Source organism: Anopheles moucheti, chromosome 2 (assembly GCF_943734755.1).
Source record: "Anopheles moucheti chromosome 2, idAnoMoucSN_F20_07, whole genome shotgun sequence".
NCBI lineage: Eukaryota > Metazoa > Arthropoda > Insecta > Diptera > Culicidae > Anopheles > Anopheles moucheti.
In genome coordinates this window covers 53,398,412-53,414,538 of record NC_069140.1, presented here as the reverse complement: position 1 = coordinate 53,414,538, position 16,127 = coordinate 53,398,412, and the positions used below count along the sequence as shown (strand labels likewise).

The window sequence follows — 16,127 nt, the reverse complement described above, 5'->3', positions numbered from 1 at the left end:
AAACTATTGCAGAACAAGCATTCCACGCTGCTTTAGAGGGCACCGCGTCAAGGCGGAATCGGAATCGTTGACCACCTCCTTTTTTTAAAGCAAGTCAAGCGATGCGGCGAGGTGATCTCCAGCCTGAACAACCCAATGGTAGAGGGAGGATTAGAGACTCGTGAGACAGCAACCATGCGACAACTGGGCGACGACTCTAATGATCGCCAATTATTGCGATCAGCAACAGAACGATGCGCCTCCGAATGGTAATCCTTGTGTTACATGACAGCGAACAAATCGTTTGCTGAATGCTCACATCACCCCGCACAGTGAGCAATCCTGAAGCGAATGAATAGCACCGTGTCAGAACGGTTCTATCGATCGATCCATCTATTCCCAGCCGCGTGTTGCTTTTTTGCAGGCAGCCGACCTGTCCGGGCTGTCGATAAAGGTCCATCAGTCTGCGTTCGGGATTTTGGCTTGCTTGTCCGATCTACGCCACGCACCGCCGTGCGGGGTTTGTCGCTGTAATCAATCATCAAACGCAAACCACCGGAACGGCACCGATCTTGTACGGTACACAGCCGGTACGAATGTCATCAGCCTTTTGCCCGTTGGGCTACCGGCACCACCAAAACAGCTCAATTTACACACGGGGCGTTCCACTGTGGCCGAGCATAAGTGTCATTATTATTGTTTCTCGCACTCCTAACCATCATTGCTGCTGAGGCTATGCTTACACCGCCCTTTCCCTCTCAAGGACGTTCCGGTTCGATGACCTATCTTTCTTTCTCCGGTCCACACCGGTCGCGGATGGTCGATCAAGCACCCAAACCAATCATGGCAGAAACCACGAATTGCGTGCCTGGGTTTTGTGCCCCACCGCCTTCAAACACCCTCCACCGAGGCAGAGTGAACGCGAATGAGAAGTTTTATGTGTATTTCCATTTCTTTTCACACAATCCGCTGTCCGCACTGTCGCTTGCGCAAACATAACACGCTGACTATGGGGACGGTCCGTTTTACGCAACACCGCTACCTGTTGGCAGGATAGATGAGAGCCGTCTGTGAGCCTGAAAAATGGATAGTAAATTAAACAAATCAAGAGCGCTTATCAGGGGCCACAGTTTGGAACGTGGTCGACGGAAATAGCTCACACGAAACAAGCACTAAATGGCACCGTAGGGTTTCGATCGGCAAACGAACGCGCGCCACTGCGTGCGATCACACGCCACTAGATCAGTGTACAAGGGGGGAGGTTGCGCGATTGATCAATGACCTTTCGATGGGAGGCCGATTTCGCGATTTCCCCTTTACCACTTACACTCAAACGCACATCTCGGTAAGGATTGTGGTTTTATTTTCATCTCAAAATCGTTCCTTTCAACTTCGTTTGTTTTCTGTTTTGTTTTCAATTAACATTCTGTATACCAGGGGTCGGCAAATGATTTTATCCGGCTCAGTTGAAAATTTGAAAAAAACAACACAAGATCTCTTCACCATGACAGTAACAATGCATAAATGTCCTTCATTATTGATATCAACTGTTTTTCATATTTGTCTACGTTTTTCAACAAAATTTCTTTGATCATCTTTTATCAACCAATTAATTTTTGGTCGCTCTGATAGTTTACCAAAGTTGCCTCAACGCGAAGTCCAGAACGATCGTGGTAACGTGGGCAGTTGTGTTTAAGAGTCGTGCCACGCAAAAATAGAAATCTCGATAACATTACAGGATTTTTGTCAAAATCCGATTAGAAAGCAACGTTTTATTTACATTCCGCAGATATTCTAATTATTTTGAGTCATGTAACATTTGAACAAAAATAACATAACATAAAAATAAAAAATTGTAACATTTCTTAGTTCAATCGTTGCACCTACTTCATTTGTCTAAAACCTCATTGGTTTTCTCGGGCCCGCAGCTTCAAAGTGAGCTCTACTTTTATTATCCGACCCTATCAGTAAAAGGTGTGCCGACCCCTGCTGTATACCATGTGAACCACTTCAACACCGACTGCCCATTGAATAAGAATAGCAAAAACCTCAAAAAAAAAACTGCGAATGAAGAAACCATTACTGCTTCTTTAAAAAAAACTCGTTTTTCCGGGTCATTTTTATCACGAAATCCCAAAAAATCATTCCACAAAACACCGGTAAAGGATTTTTGGCGGTTGAATCATTTTATAACCCCTGCAACTGTTCAGCCAACTTTTCGATGCCACCGGTTTGATTACACACATGTATTCGTTTTGGCCCCCCCGTCCTCGCTTCATCGCGAAGAAGATGCCGCCTTTATCGCAAAAGAATAAATTAACAATACGTTTTATCGAAGAAGAAAAATTACAACTTCACGTAACGTTAAGAACGTGCCTCGTTTTCGTATCGTTTCGATTTATCGACGTCTCTCGGAGGGGAATGACTCCATTAGACGAACTGAAACTCATCTGTAACAATCACACCGCGACGCGTTTTGGCCGTTGAATGTTGAACCATATCAACATAACCACCCCAACGTGGTAACCGCACAAATCCAGGCATGAACCGCGTAGACAGAGGGAAGATAGCAATCTGAACGGATTGCGATGCGGTTAAGCGAAATGCAAAAGCGTAAAAGTGGAGAAAGGGTCAACCCGTGAAATGGAAAGCATCGCACAAAAAAAACCGCAGACAACGGCGTTGGGTCACCGAGTCGGTTGTTTGCTTTGCATTCGCGACCGCACAATGGATGGGTGGGTGAGGGCGCGACATACTTGCCGCGCCGCCCGTACTGTTCAATTTGTTTCGCTCCAATTTACCCCGATCACCTTCCGGTTATGGGTCACCAACTTTTACTCTTAGCCCATCAGTCCGGCAGTCACAGCATCGCGCACGTCACGGGCTGTATTTGTTATTGCAATCTTTGCATGATGCTGCCTGGCCGGTGGTAATCGGTGGCAAGCGATCATACCCGGAAACATATTTGCTTCCCTGTAAACAAGACAGACGAACCCTGGCACGAGGTCCTGTGTGTAGGTAGGCTCCGATCCGCTTATCGATGGAAATTGATCAATTATTATAATTACTACCACACACTGGACGCCGCGACACTGGGCAGATGAGACCTGGTCCTTCGCAAGCCAAAGACTGTTGCGCTAACGTGTCTGGTCTTTTGCTTCACCATACCGACGACTGCACTAGAATTCAATACCCGTTAGGATCGTTAAAGCCATGGTCCCTTTGCACCGGTTGTTTGCTGCGCACAATATAGGGCAACGTATGCAAACGGAAGGCAATCGGTGTCGAGATTAAATTTTACTGATTTGAATATGACAAACTCATGTAACGGTGAACCCAGTTGGTGCGGTGCGGTGGAATGTCAGTGCACGATGTGTCGAGTGTTCTGCTTTGTGCGGCCCCTACTAGCCCCAGATCACTATCACGGCTCTCATATTGCTAGCGGTACCGTTCCGGATTGCTAAAAGCGGACCAGCTAGTTGCAAAACTGTTGCATGCCTGCCATGCCATGCGGCAATTCCAAATATTCTATATAACATAAATGAAAACATAATGACCGAATCGATCCGCTAAACATTCATACTCATGCATTTGGTTGTCTTCTCGTATCATTTTTTTTTTTCGCTCTCTAGCTCGGCCAACTTCTACCAGACCACGATGACTTGCGAGCTGTCCGACATGGACCGTATCACGCTGGCCGGATCCTCCGCCTTCCAAACGAATGACGGTGCCGACTACCTGGAGAACAACTGCGCCGAAGAACCGACCAAGCTGTGCGAGTTCAAGCGCCTATCCGGACGCATCTTAAAGACGGTCGACTCCGTGTACCAGGACGTGGCCAGCGTGGACGAGTGCCGTGAGCTCTGCCTCAGCTCGCCCTACCGTTGCCACTCGTACGACTACGGTGATACCGGCGATATGGTGTGCCGGCTGTCCCATCACAGCCGTGCCACGCTGTCCGACATTCAGGATCCCTATCTGGACGTGCCGGAAGCTGCCACCTACGAGCTATCCTCGTGCTACAACGTTTCGATCGAATGCCGTGCCGGCGATATGATTGCCAAGATTCGCACCTCCAAACTGTTCGACGGCAAGGTGTACGCCAAGGGATCGCCGAACTCGTGCTCGGTTGATGTGAAGAACTCGCTAGAGTTTGAACTGCGCATGGGCTACCAGGACATCGACTGTAACGTGCGCCAGAACGGTTTGGGGCGCTACCTGAACGATGTGGTCATCCAGCATCACGACACCATCGTGACGTCCTCCGATCTGGGGCTGGCCGTCACCTGCCAGTACGATCTGACCAACAAGACCGTCTCGAACGACGTCGATCTGGATGTTACGGGTGACATTGAACCGGCCCTGTCGGAAGAGGTGGTCGTGGATTCGCCCAACGTAGTGATGAAGATTACCACGCGCGACGGCAGCGAAATGATGCGCACGGCCGAAGTTGGCGATCCCCTGGCGCTGCGCTTCGAGATCCTGGACCCGCAGTCACCGTACGAAATCTTTGTCCGCGAACTGGTCGCGATGGACGGTGTGGACAGCAGCGAAATTACGCTCATCGATGCCCGCGGTTGTCCGACGGATCACTTCATCATGGGACCAATCTACAAGAGCGTCAACTCTGGCAAGATCCTGCTCTCGCACTTCGATGCGTTCAAGTTCCCCTCGTCGGAGATGGTACAGTTCCGGGCGCTCGTCACACCGTGCATGCCGACCTGCGAACCGGTACAGTGCGACCAGGACGACTTCGGCGGGGAGCTGCGCTCGATGGTGTCGTATGGACGCAAGCGCCGATCGGTTAACGCTACGATGAGTGCACTGATGGATGCGGCGGTACGCCATCGCCGAGAAACCACACGCCAGGCCCCGCAGGACGATATGCTGCTGGTGCAATCGATCCAGATTACCGACAAGTTCGGGTTCGAAAAGCAGCAGGGTGCCAAGCCAAAACTAAGCAGCAGTGAAACCGTGTTCGTGGCCAACGATGGACAAGGAATCTGTGTCAATGGATTAGGTAAGTACACGATCGCCCATACCTTTAGAAGGATCGTATGTAATCGGTTGTTCCGTTCCGCCAGGTCTTATCGTTGCTGGTGCCGTGTTCCTGCTCGGCCAGCTGGCAGTGATTGCCATTTGGACTTATCTGTGGCAACGTCGCCGAAAGCAGCGTCAGTTCGAGAATGCCTCAATGGGTTCGTCGGTTGTACCGACCCCAACGCTGACCGGTAGCCGAGCGGATTCAATGTGCAAACTGTATGACAGTGGTTACGCCGGCAGGCACTTTTAAATCGCACCACTCCAATGCTGACCACATCCCCACCAAATTTGCGCCGGAACAGATTTAGATGACAAAAGACTTTCCACGTAACCAACAACAAACAAAACTCAGACACACTCATCCACTAACAAAAACAAATACAGTTTTGTACTGTGAACGTTACGGAACTAATACAAAACATTGTTCATAAACGATTCACATCGATAGGATTGTTGTTCATGGTGGAAGTAGCATTAGCACTATTTGTACATAATGCGAAATACTACTACTATCAGGAAACGCAACTTTATCGCCAAAACGACGGGTGGTATCTTTTGTCCCGAGGATCAAAGCTCACCCATCACTAACGTGCCCGTTGCTCCATATCGCGTGGTGGATATACGGAAAAATTTACTCATTTCTTTTTTTGGATGTGCGCAATTATTATTTTCTAGAACGATTACAAAAAAAAACGAAGAAAGTGCCTCTAGTGATGGAGTCTTTTATAAAAGAAGCGAATGAATAACTCATAATCACATTTAGAAGAAGAAAAAACAATCAACAAATCATACACCCAATCAAATATCATTTTATCACCATCTTCATGAAGCGATCATACAATCGATGAATTAAATCTTATTGGAGAAAAGGACGACTAGAATATAAAACAGAAGGACAATTGAGTGTTTACTAAAATCGAATTAGAAAAAGTGGCATCTCTTTCACAGCAAAAGGGAAACGAAACATTATAAGGGAGGGGTTGGTAGGAACTGTGTGTGCGACGAGGGTGAACGCGTAATTGTGATAGGCATTACGAATTAAACGCAAAAAAGCTTCTTCCGTTTGTGAGACTGATATGCGTGACTGACCGATAGGATGAATGAGTGCATTGCCATACGGTTGTGCAGCCTTCCCAACTGCACAAGCGTACGGGTGATGAAGAGTGTGTGCGTGTATTAGCATTAGTAGTAACTGTTTCGACTAAATAGTGACAAAAAAAAAGAAACAAAGACAAAATTCACCTAGCAAAGGGCGAAGCAAAGTAGTTTAAAGATAGGAAACAATCCCATCCCACATTTAAACCTTCCCGAATGCGACCGTAGCGGCCGTGGTATAAGCAGGGTATAAGGGAAACATCGACCAATCTGTAGCATTGTATATCCATTTGTCCTTTTCTCCGGACTTTAAGGCCACGCTCAGGCCGGCGGACGTTTTTTTTTTTTGTTTTTTTATGAACGTGTGCGAGTGGTTTGGGACCGAGCGATCCAAGCGCAATGAACAATTGAAATGAAACCGTAACAGACGCTTTTATTTGAGTTGTGCATTGCAGGATGGATCCAATTGAAGATTTGGACACCCATTGTGGGAACAATGCCCGGTGGAGTCCGCTTTAAAAATGGCCTCGTCCCATGCAACTTGTCAGCCAGTGAAATGTGCGGCCTTAATTTTAAGCATTTATCATAATTTATTTTTACTCAATAAACTATAACTTTTACTAGCTCTTTGAAGCACACCGCATTTGAGCATGTGACACCCATGGAGCTTTGGCGTCGGAGAGCATCTTGCATGAGCGCTGTTTGCTTCGCAATATAAAATGAACACAAACCATACTCAGTACGCCAGACGCTAAAGTGCGCCACTTTTTTCTCATTTCCCCAAAACTCCCTCTGGCAACGACAAACAAGAAGATCAATACCGTCAATGGTTGGTCTTCTGCATTACCTTCGCATAAAACTGTCGCTACACGCGATGGCATTTCACATTCGCAAACTAACTAACCTTAGCCACAGTAAGAGATACATAACAATAGTTAGTAGCAAAGGACGCAATTAGCAAATGATGTCGACATTATTTTTTTTCAAGCGAAGATAAATCAGCTCAGACATTACTGGTACTACAGCAAACATATTCTTCATCCAGTGTTTCTTTTAATATTTTAAAGTGCATTGTTATTTCGTCTCGACACAGCTACTAGTAGCTTGTTCACCGGTATTGACAAAACCCATTAGCATTCACAGCTCCAGTAAACACAACTTCTAATCGCGCTTTACGAATCAAGTTGAGGAAGCCAAGATGTAAGTGAAATGAAAAATGATAAAAAAATAACAAAAAATGAAACACAGACACACACCGCATAAAAGTCAAAAAAGTAAATGATAATTTAACTTAATTTAAATGTAATGAAATCAAATTAACATTAACTTAATTGCGCAAAACAACCTTAGGGTAGTATATGGAAGGAACGAATGTGAGAGTATCAGAAAAGATACAAAACGTTACAAAAAAAAAAATAAAACAAAATCTAACCGAACTGCCACGCACAGCAATCCCTTGAGGAAGGAATTGCAAAAGCGTGTCTCAACGCAATAGTACTACATACAATACATATGCATATGTTTTCTATGTATTCGCTAGACACTACAGCGCAGAACAACAGCGATTAGTAGCAGTGGCTCAACCAACCAACATCGGTTTACAGCGATAAATAGGAAAACGTTACTGTAATGTGAAACATTATTTTAATAAAGTGAATAAATTTAAAAAATAAACACAACCGTGTACTTTCTAAATATAATAATAAATGTCTGATAATCGTAAAGAGAGTAATATCATAATTTTCACTCACCCTTAACCGATGATCCACCACTGACCACATACGGCTGGCTGAATCATTAGAAGCGGCCAATATCATTGACCCGGTAGTATCAAATTCAACCGAATTGATGCCTTGATTACTGCCCACAAGCACACCGCGCTGTTCACAAATACCTTAAATGGGAAAAATTTACGATTAATTTCTGCTGGCGGCTGTGCTTCGGATTAAAATGTTCTGTTACCTTTTCCCACGTCCCACAGTTTAACCTTTCGGTCAGCACCACCGGTGGCTACGATACGCTCGATCGGACTCCAGCGTACCGCATTGACCTCACCGTCGTGAGCATCAAACTTAAACTCCACACCTTCCGGCAATCCGTCTACATCGAACCGATCCAGATCAGGTCCGAGTGACGAAGGACCCGGTATGTCGCGTATTGCCCGTTCCAGTTCACTTTCTATGCGAGCCTTTTTCTCCTTAACAAACTTATCATTCTCCTTGTTCATAATCTCGGCATCGCGCGATTTATATTCCATTAGCAGGTTGAGCAGTTTCGTGTTCTCATCCTGCACAGCGCGCAGCTTGTCTTCGGCCGCATTAGCGCGCAACTGCGAAGCTAGCGATTCATCCTTTATTGTAACGTGTGAGGCTTTCAGTTCGTCTAGCTCTTCTTTCAACGAAATGCTCAGTGCCGTCTTCTCTGCCAGTACCCGCTCTTTCTCGATCAGCAGCCGCTGCAGATCGGACAGCTTCTGGTTAAGGTTTATCACCATTTGCGAATGTTCGCCCTTGCGTTTATGGAGTTCTGTTAGCTCTTCCTGTTGGGCAAGCACCTTCTTTTCAAGCGATTGAATTTGGGCGTTCGTTATGGCTGCTACATCCGTCGCGAACCCAGTGCTACTACCACCCGCGCCGGTAACATTTACACTGTCCCGAATTTTTTTATCAATTTTCAAATCCAAATTTTCCTGCCGCAGTTTAGCTGCCGTATCGAATAAACGATTATCTGCAATATCAGAAAAAATAGTGTGAAACAAAAAAATCAACAACCTTTAGCACCATATGGTTGCTCTGTGATGCAAAACTTCATCCGAAATGCGTTACAAAAGTCACTTTCTCTTTTCACTTTCCCAGTGAAAGAGGTAACCGAAGAAAGTATGACCGATGAGCGCGCATATTGCACTCGGTACAGGATGTATTACTACGCACACATAATCTAATTTATCGCTCTCTTCTGTGTCAGTGAACCGGTTCCACAAGGACACTTACTGTAATGTATAATATCAGCAAACCGAGCCGATTCATTTTTATTTCGTTCCCGAAGTCTGTCCGCAATAGCGTCGCGCCAGTTTTCTTGCATCTTTGCCATAACGAATCGACTCGTCGTTCACTCAATTCTATTCCTTTTGATGGCAATTTCTTTCAAAACTACAATTGCGGATTGCGAAATTGGTGAGCTTTTCAACCAATGAATTCGTTATCCACCAACAATCACTCAATTTCGTTCGTAAAATATCTGCAAACTGTCTATCACGTTAAAAACACAACGCCATAGCACATTCCCTGGATTCTTTAAAGCTTTGGAGAATACTTAATTCACTTTTAAGACGATCCAACGTATGAATATTCGATTTCATAGCCAGATTACACCGCGTAGAGACCTCACCGTGTGTTTGTGTTTTGATTCACACTTCGTCCCATTTGCTCGGTTTTCAGACTGACAGCAACGATGTAAACAAATCTCTTGAAAATGTTACGCTCGCAACAGTTTTCTTGCATGCATTTGAACGGCTTGCGACAGTCACGCAAGGGTTATTTTATTTATGCTTGGAAAAATGATAAAAATGCGCATTATACACATATAATTACATATATTATACACATAATATATTTTGAGTTATGTAAAACCCGAATGTCGAGTTCCGTTTCGTTGATTCCCAGTTGTGTTTCTAACTATTGCATAAACCTTAGGCGAACTGTCGGACTGTTAACGTTTTAACAAAAAAGAAAACTACCAACCATACTGCAAGAAAACAAACAGAATGAAGGAAAGTGCACTGTATATATTGTGTAAATATTGCGCCTTTTGTAAATCAATTTTAAGTAAGCAGTCGGCCGTAAGTAACACCAAAGATAGTAACACAAAACATACTTCATTATAAGCATCGTCTTTTTTTATTCATACAGTATCATAAGCAAACCGGAAAGGAATCAACACAAATAAACCATGACAAAGAGCAGCATGAATGGAACCAATTCAGAAACCACAACACTGGCAGAACAATTCGGGAAAAATCCTGTGGAAGAACCAACAGAAGCAACGTATTCTTGGCTTCAAGAAACTATAGTCAAATCAGAGATCATCATTTTGCCGGATGACTTGTTGCCAACCCTTAGATGCCGTTTATGTGATAGTCCGGACCATGTATGTTCGCCTATATACAATCTACGTGGTGGAATCGAGCTAACGGAAAAGCATCTGGAAACTATATACATACTGTCCGGCATCACCATTACTTATGAACAGGATCACGCATCCGTAGTGTGTTCATATTGCTTGTTAAAAATAGAAGAGTATAAGGTTATTCGTGAAGTATGGCAAATGAGAAACAAAACTGAACACGAAACCAACGTTCCTGCGCTTCAGTCAGCTGCAACGCTCATTTCATATGTTGAAAAACCCGGCATGAAGGATGCTACCACTCAAACCACTGAGCATCACACTGTTCGCAGTGCTCGGGATGTACGAGATGTATCCACTTGTACAGATAATTGCGAGGTCCAGGTACTAGTTCCAGGACCCAATATTAGCGTCACAGAAGATGGAGGCAAGGATTGTGGTACGCAGTGCGAAACGGTCGATGTAGAGCAGTATTGTTTGAGAAGAAAACGTAAAAAACGTCGAAATAAGGACGAACTTATAGCAGAGGTGATGCAATTAGTTAAAAGACGCTATCGTTGGGAATCCGATGTAACGAATCGCTAAATTTGTTTGTTAAACAGAATGTTATTTTAATTTTGACAACACTTTGCCGTATTATCCTGTTTGTTGAACTAATGTTACCAAAAGAAGAAAAAAATCGAACTCGATTATATTATTAATGTGCTACTAGTTAAGCTCAGCCGGATACGTAACGTCATACGTTTTGCAGAAAGTTGGATCCTTTTCAACCAGTACTTTTCTGAGTAATTCGGTTGGCCGTAATGGTTTTCTGGTCACGACGAGGTACCGACCATCTCCTACGCCTTCCTTCCCGAAACTTTGCGATTTTAATTGCATTTTGACTGCGAGCCTAACAGGAGAAATAAAAACTAAGCTATTTATTTTGCGTTGACAATTTATCACTACTTCACTTACTTATGGATGAGTATCCGATCCTCTTTGGAACACTCACTGCTGAATACAATTTTCAGATCGTCAGTCTTTCCATCTCGGAAATCCTGCAGCATCTGCGTTATCGTCGCACGACTCAGTCTGCTACCAGAGCCACCTTCCGTTCTTAATCCAAGCCCTGCACGGCCCTTTGTTTTATTGACCGCCACAGGATCCACTATACCATCTCCGCGAACACCCAGACTACCACCACTCCAACCCAGTTTTTCCAATAGTTTGAATCCAATGTTTTCCGCGTTGAGCTTGGATGGTGATGACTCTTCTTCGGGATGGGAATTCTCTGCAATGTCCGATTTCTCTGCAATGTCGGATTTCTCTACAACGTCTACACCGTCCAGATCCGCCAGACGGTGCTTGTGCTGAAAAAGGGACCAAAAAGAGAATGTACACGGGCAGTACTAATGTTACATGACAGTTACCTACCTTTATCGAATAGCAATAGTGCGAAAGGAATTCAATTGCAATTTCCGAGGCCCTACGTAGAGCATGCTTGGCACTATCATGGACGGCTTCCGCTATCTTAAACTGTCCTATTTCGACAAGCGCTTTAAACATCCCATTACCAGCCGCACTGGTGGATGATTTCATTCTCAATCCATTGTTGAGATTGTTGAATATTTGCATAGTTTGTAACAGATTATTGTTGAAAATAATTAAATCTCTGCGCAACTGATTTAACACATACGAAGGGACATGGCCGTGCGTCTTATTAACGACTGTATTAACCGATAGGTTCGTATCATTCTTTGCTACATCCGATGGGTTTAGCTTACGCACTTTGCAAGCGGCCGCATCCGATGCAGTAACGAGTGTTCGTTTAAGCATAAGTGCATGGGCACGGTGATAATCGTGGCCAAGCCCTTCAGATAGTTTGGTAACCATTTCCATGGTTTCTGCAGCATATCGACAGCCCAACAATTCCATGTTTATGTAAACCTGAGCAAAGCAAATGAGTTCATCTGGAGATAGAACTTGTTGATTTTTCTCTAAAAAGGCACGCCGCAAACGCCAGTGGTCCTCTCCCTCAAATGGATTGCGACATTGGTCAATGTTGAACGAAGTTTTATCAATATCTTCCGCTTCCCTTTTCACTTTTTGCTTTTTCTTTTTTTTCTTAGTTATTGCTTCAGTGGCAATATTAGGGACATTAGTTTCATGATTGCCACTATCAGTTGTAGGTGGCGGATTGCGGCGCTGGTCACCGTTGACCGAAGTTTCATCGATAGTTTGCTCTTCCCAAACCGTTTGCGCTTTTCGCTTTTTGAGTTTTGTCTTCTCTTTTGCTTTTATGGCCAATATGCTATTACCATCACTCGCTGTATCATTAGGTTTGCCAATTGTACGTTTCATTTTTAATGCAGTAGTAGGGTTAATTGAGTGTTTTATTCTAATTTTTCGCTATGTTTTTCTATTTTACAGCAACTCACATTTAAGATTGACCACAGTTTAAGCATGGTTTTGTTTTGATTGAAATGTCTTCTGTCAAATCGTGGCTGAAGCTAAATATATCGCAAGGTGTTGAAACGGTTACCCAAGATTAATACGATCGAACCGGTTATACCTGTGATCTAGTTTTGGAAATTTAAATTGAAAAATCTTTAATTTACTTGCTACGGCATTCTTCTTTGTCTGCTCTACAATTAACATTATTTGTGCTATTCTATCGCAAAACCCAGGATTCTCAATTTTAGTAATTTTAAATCACATGTCAGTCTACTGGTTCATTTTGTGTCAAACTGCAGTTCATCTACACAGTCACTTTGAGCGTGACCGATTCAATACGCGGGTTATTCTGCTGGCAAATAATATACTACGCCGGTAAAAATCTCTTATTTACCAAACAATTTTGGTAGTAAAATCCTCATACGATCAGTTTTACGTTTCACTCACTTGTTTAAATTGCTATTGATATGAAATTTAAGTGTTCCAAGCACCAGAAAATACAAACCGCTCGTAGATTGAAAGTTCCCAGAAAGCAAATCAAGCGCAGATGGTTAAATCCTTTTTCGAGGAGCAAAAAATCCAAAACCATGCCAATATCTAAGCCCGAGACAACATCAGACGGTTCTAGCAGCGGTCAGGAAGCGCCAAAACCCGTCTTTGAGACTGACTGGCTCATCGACAAGTACCGTAACCCACACGACACATTCTATTTATGGGAGCTAAAAAATTTGTTCATGCAATTGCACAAAAAGCGTATTCCGGAACATGAGTTGGTACCTTTAGCGCATGTATTTGCAAACATGGTTGCCTATGGTTGTAAATACACACCTAAGCTCATGGAGCGAGTGAAAGAACTAGGAGGCTCCGTTTATCGCAAGCTTGAAAAGAAAAGGACCTACCGTACACTAGCGCCCAAGGATACACTATTATACGATACGGTGAAACAGGAAGAACTAAACTCCGAAACATGTTTACAATTGTCACGCTTAAGCCCTATCTTTCCAGCCCAATCGCTTGTCGAGATATTCCAAAATATCGTGGTAGTGAACAATTCACTAAAAGAAACAACGGAATGGTTCGAACGCTTGGGTAGCGGGACCATATCTATTGCTATCGGCTTGATAGCGTATGGAGTGTACGAAGTAAAAGCTTACGTATCAAACTATTTTATTACCAGAGCGTCTGGTACGTATCAAATTGCTTACGCACAATGTGTGGCAGATCTATTGGAAATCCTGAAAAATTACTGCTATCAAGTTAATGTAAGTATGACGGGTTTAACTACTTCAAAAGACGTTTAATCGCTACATATGTAATCACCCCATGTCTATTTTGCAGTACGTACAGCGGTTTTCTTACCTAAATTACAACGTGGAAAGGTTATTGGATGATTGTACCCACCAACCTACGCAGTGTTACCAGCAGTACAATATCGGCTATCGTTTACTCCAAAAGCTAGGCTGGACCGGTGGAGCGCTTGGATCTAAACAGACGGGAATCCTGGAACCGATAGAAGTGTCGGGCAAATTTGACCGCCGCGGGCTGGGCGCTCGAGTTACGGTGAAAAAAAATCGAATCAAACGCGTGATCGAAAGCGAATGCACTATTGATGAACACTTTTACCGTGTGCTAATGGAAGCTATACTCGTCCGCAAACCGTACTATGATCTCATATTTTCTCCTGAATTTACCGAATACGAACGCATCCTGCTAACGAGGTAAGCATGTAAGTAGATCTTTTACCTTTACACTCATAGTAAAATTATTCTCCTCATCGTAGATTAGCAGTGGAGCGAAGACTACGTTGTGAAACACGGCTAAGCGAAACTGGACAGGCTCAGTTTGTAATCAAACGATACCCACTACCACCGCATGTCGTCCTTACTAATGTGCTGGTCTACGATGATCCGCTCGTTTCAAAGTACTACGAGGTAAAAGCACCCAAGGTGTTGAACACTGACTAATAACATGCAATGAGCTGAGTGGAATAATACGGTAGGTAGTAATGTCACCAGCAATGCTCATTAAATTATAAAGGTAATGCTTTTCGGTTTAAACAAGCGGTAGCGCAATGCAGGGATTTTAATTTTTCGACTTGGTTTATTATATGGTTATTGAATTCATTAAGTATTTCTTAACAGTTACGTTCAATTTCATCTAACAGTTTTGTTACTATTGATATCAGTATGTAAATTCAATTATATTACAGTCGTATTTAATCGTTACACAAATTGGATAAATTTAGAAAATGCCATATATTAAACTAGAAATTTATGATTGTGTTCATACTTTGAAACAAATGAATGATCGAATCTTCAATTTTTATAACTTTTTCTAACCCTATTGTTGGCGGTAGAAAACGCGATATTAGCCCCATCGGTTCCTTCATTAGAATTATAGTTTTTAAACGTTATTTCCTATTTTAGGTAAAAGAGTGAAGCAAACTGAAACTAAAGTTGTGAAAAGGCACGAAGGTTTTATATAATAAAACAATTTACGCTTTTATATTAATGAAAGTTTCGATGTACACACTTGTAGGTGCAGAGACAAGCTAGGCTGCCTTGCACTTTGAGATATCTTTATTTTTGCTTTAAGTAAAACAAACCACGAAATTTAGCTAGGAGCTTCGAATGAATGATTGAGAGAAACAGAAACATCAGAAACAATTTCGCTTCATTTATGTATACGTTAGTAAGACGTAAAAAATATATAAAAATTGATTTCATGGTAGTGGGTCGAACTTAAGATCACTTTCCACGAATTGTTTATATTTAAAAGTATCTTCTTTATTCGAACTGATTGCAAGTACTGTAAAAATAAATGATTAAATAATTTCTATGAATGTCCTGAATGTCTGTGAATGTGTTTCTACGCTATCCTTTTGTGTCATACATATATGCACGCCTTAGCTTATGCTTCCAAGTGATCGTCTTGCGCAAATAACCAAAAAGCTCGCTTGGAAAATCGAAAAAGCTCTCGTGAACCAAGGACAGCAGTGCTCTGCATCTACCAAAGAGTACATACTCCCCAACGAAAGCAACCTGTTGCATTGCCGCTTACCAAGGCGCTTGCTAGACTCTACCGTATCTCATGGTTCCTATCCCCGGACCGGTTTATGGTTCTCTCGCGGGTGGTGCGATCCGGACAGCAGTTCCCGGTTTTGTAGATGTGTATGTGTACGTCGCCTTGCACCGCCATAGAATACCTCTGCGCGGTCACACAAAAACTAATGCAACAGCACCGTAAACAAACCCATGTGAGAAACGGCCAGAATAGCGGAGCAAAAAAGAAAACCAACTGGCCAAAGAAGCCATGCGACCACCATGAACGAAAGAGATCCAACCGCAACGAGACTGGCGGGCGTAGTGGAAAGAAAGTCGCACCAAAAGCTCCGGAAAAACCGGTTCTCGGGGAGTCGGTTCACCTGAGCGCACGAAAGCACACACATTCAT

General features: G+C 43.4%; 5 protein-coding genes across 6 annotated transcripts in view; 3 read left to right on the top strand and 2 right to left on the bottom strand.

The window, feature by feature from the left end:
• Window positions 1-5,272, top strand: part of LOC128299479 (uncharacterized) — a 31,767-nt gene extending 26,495 nt beyond the window's left edge. Inside the window, exons 4-5 of the mRNA XM_053035463.1 lie at window positions 3,612-4,999; window positions 5,064-5,272. Coding sequence (XP_052891423.1) covers window positions 3,612-4,999; window positions 5,064-5,272 — 1,597 coding nt within the window. The remainder of the gene's footprint in view (window positions 1-3,611; window positions 5,000-5,063) is intronic.
• Window positions 1-9,391, bottom strand: part of LOC128299481 (autophagy-related protein 16-1) — a 244,558-nt gene extending 235,167 nt beyond the window's left edge. Inside the window, exons 1-3 of the mRNA XM_053035465.1 lie at window positions 9,108-9,391; window positions 8,080-8,844; window positions 7,869-8,011 (exon numbers count right to left, since the gene is read on the bottom strand). Coding sequence (XP_052891425.1) covers window positions 7,869-8,011; window positions 8,080-8,844; window positions 9,108-9,207 — 1,008 coding nt within the window. The 5' untranslated portion in view covers window positions 9,208-9,391. The remainder of the gene's footprint in view (window positions 1-7,868; window positions 8,012-8,079; window positions 8,845-9,107) is intronic.
• Window positions 9,392-9,870: 479 nt separating this feature from the next.
• LOC128310301 (uncharacterized) lies at window positions 9,871-10,824 on the top strand. Its single transcript, XM_053046905.1, has 2 exons — window positions 9,871-9,955; window positions 10,026-10,824. Exon 2 carries the CDS (start codon window positions 10,066-10,068, stop codon window positions 10,822-10,824), a length of 759 nt encoding a protein of 252 aa, XP_052902865.1. The 5' UTR covers window positions 9,871-9,955; window positions 10,026-10,065.
• On the bottom strand, window positions 10,805-12,667 carry LOC128310300 (uncharacterized). The gene is made up of 3 exons (XM_053046904.1): window positions 11,656-12,667; window positions 11,197-11,591; window positions 10,805-11,131 (listed from the first exon to the last, which is right to left on the bottom strand). Exons 1-3 carry the CDS (start codon window positions 12,580-12,582, stop codon window positions 10,948-10,950), a joined length of 1,506 nt encoding a protein of 501 aa, XP_052902864.1. The 5' UTR covers window positions 12,583-12,667; the 3' UTR covers window positions 10,805-10,947.
• A 519-nt stretch (window positions 12,668-13,186) lies between these two features.
• Window positions 13,187-15,127, top strand: LOC128298050 (uncharacterized). Of its 2 annotated transcripts, XM_053033782.1 has the most exons (4): window positions 13,187-13,937; window positions 14,014-14,393; window positions 14,456-14,670; window positions 15,102-15,127. In XM_053033782.1, exons 1-3 carry the CDS (start codon window positions 13,263-13,265, stop codon window positions 14,637-14,639), a joined length of 1,239 nt encoding a protein of 412 aa, XP_052889742.1. In that variant the 5' UTR covers window positions 13,187-13,262; the 3' UTR covers window positions 14,640-14,670; window positions 15,102-15,127. The 2 variants fall into 2 exon arrangements, with proteins under 2 accessions (XP_052889742.1, XP_052889741.1); XM_053033781.1 differs by lacking the exon at window positions 15,102-15,127 and having other exon boundaries at window positions 14,456-14,895.
• The last annotated feature ends 1,000 nt before the right edge of the window (window positions 15,128-16,127 follow it).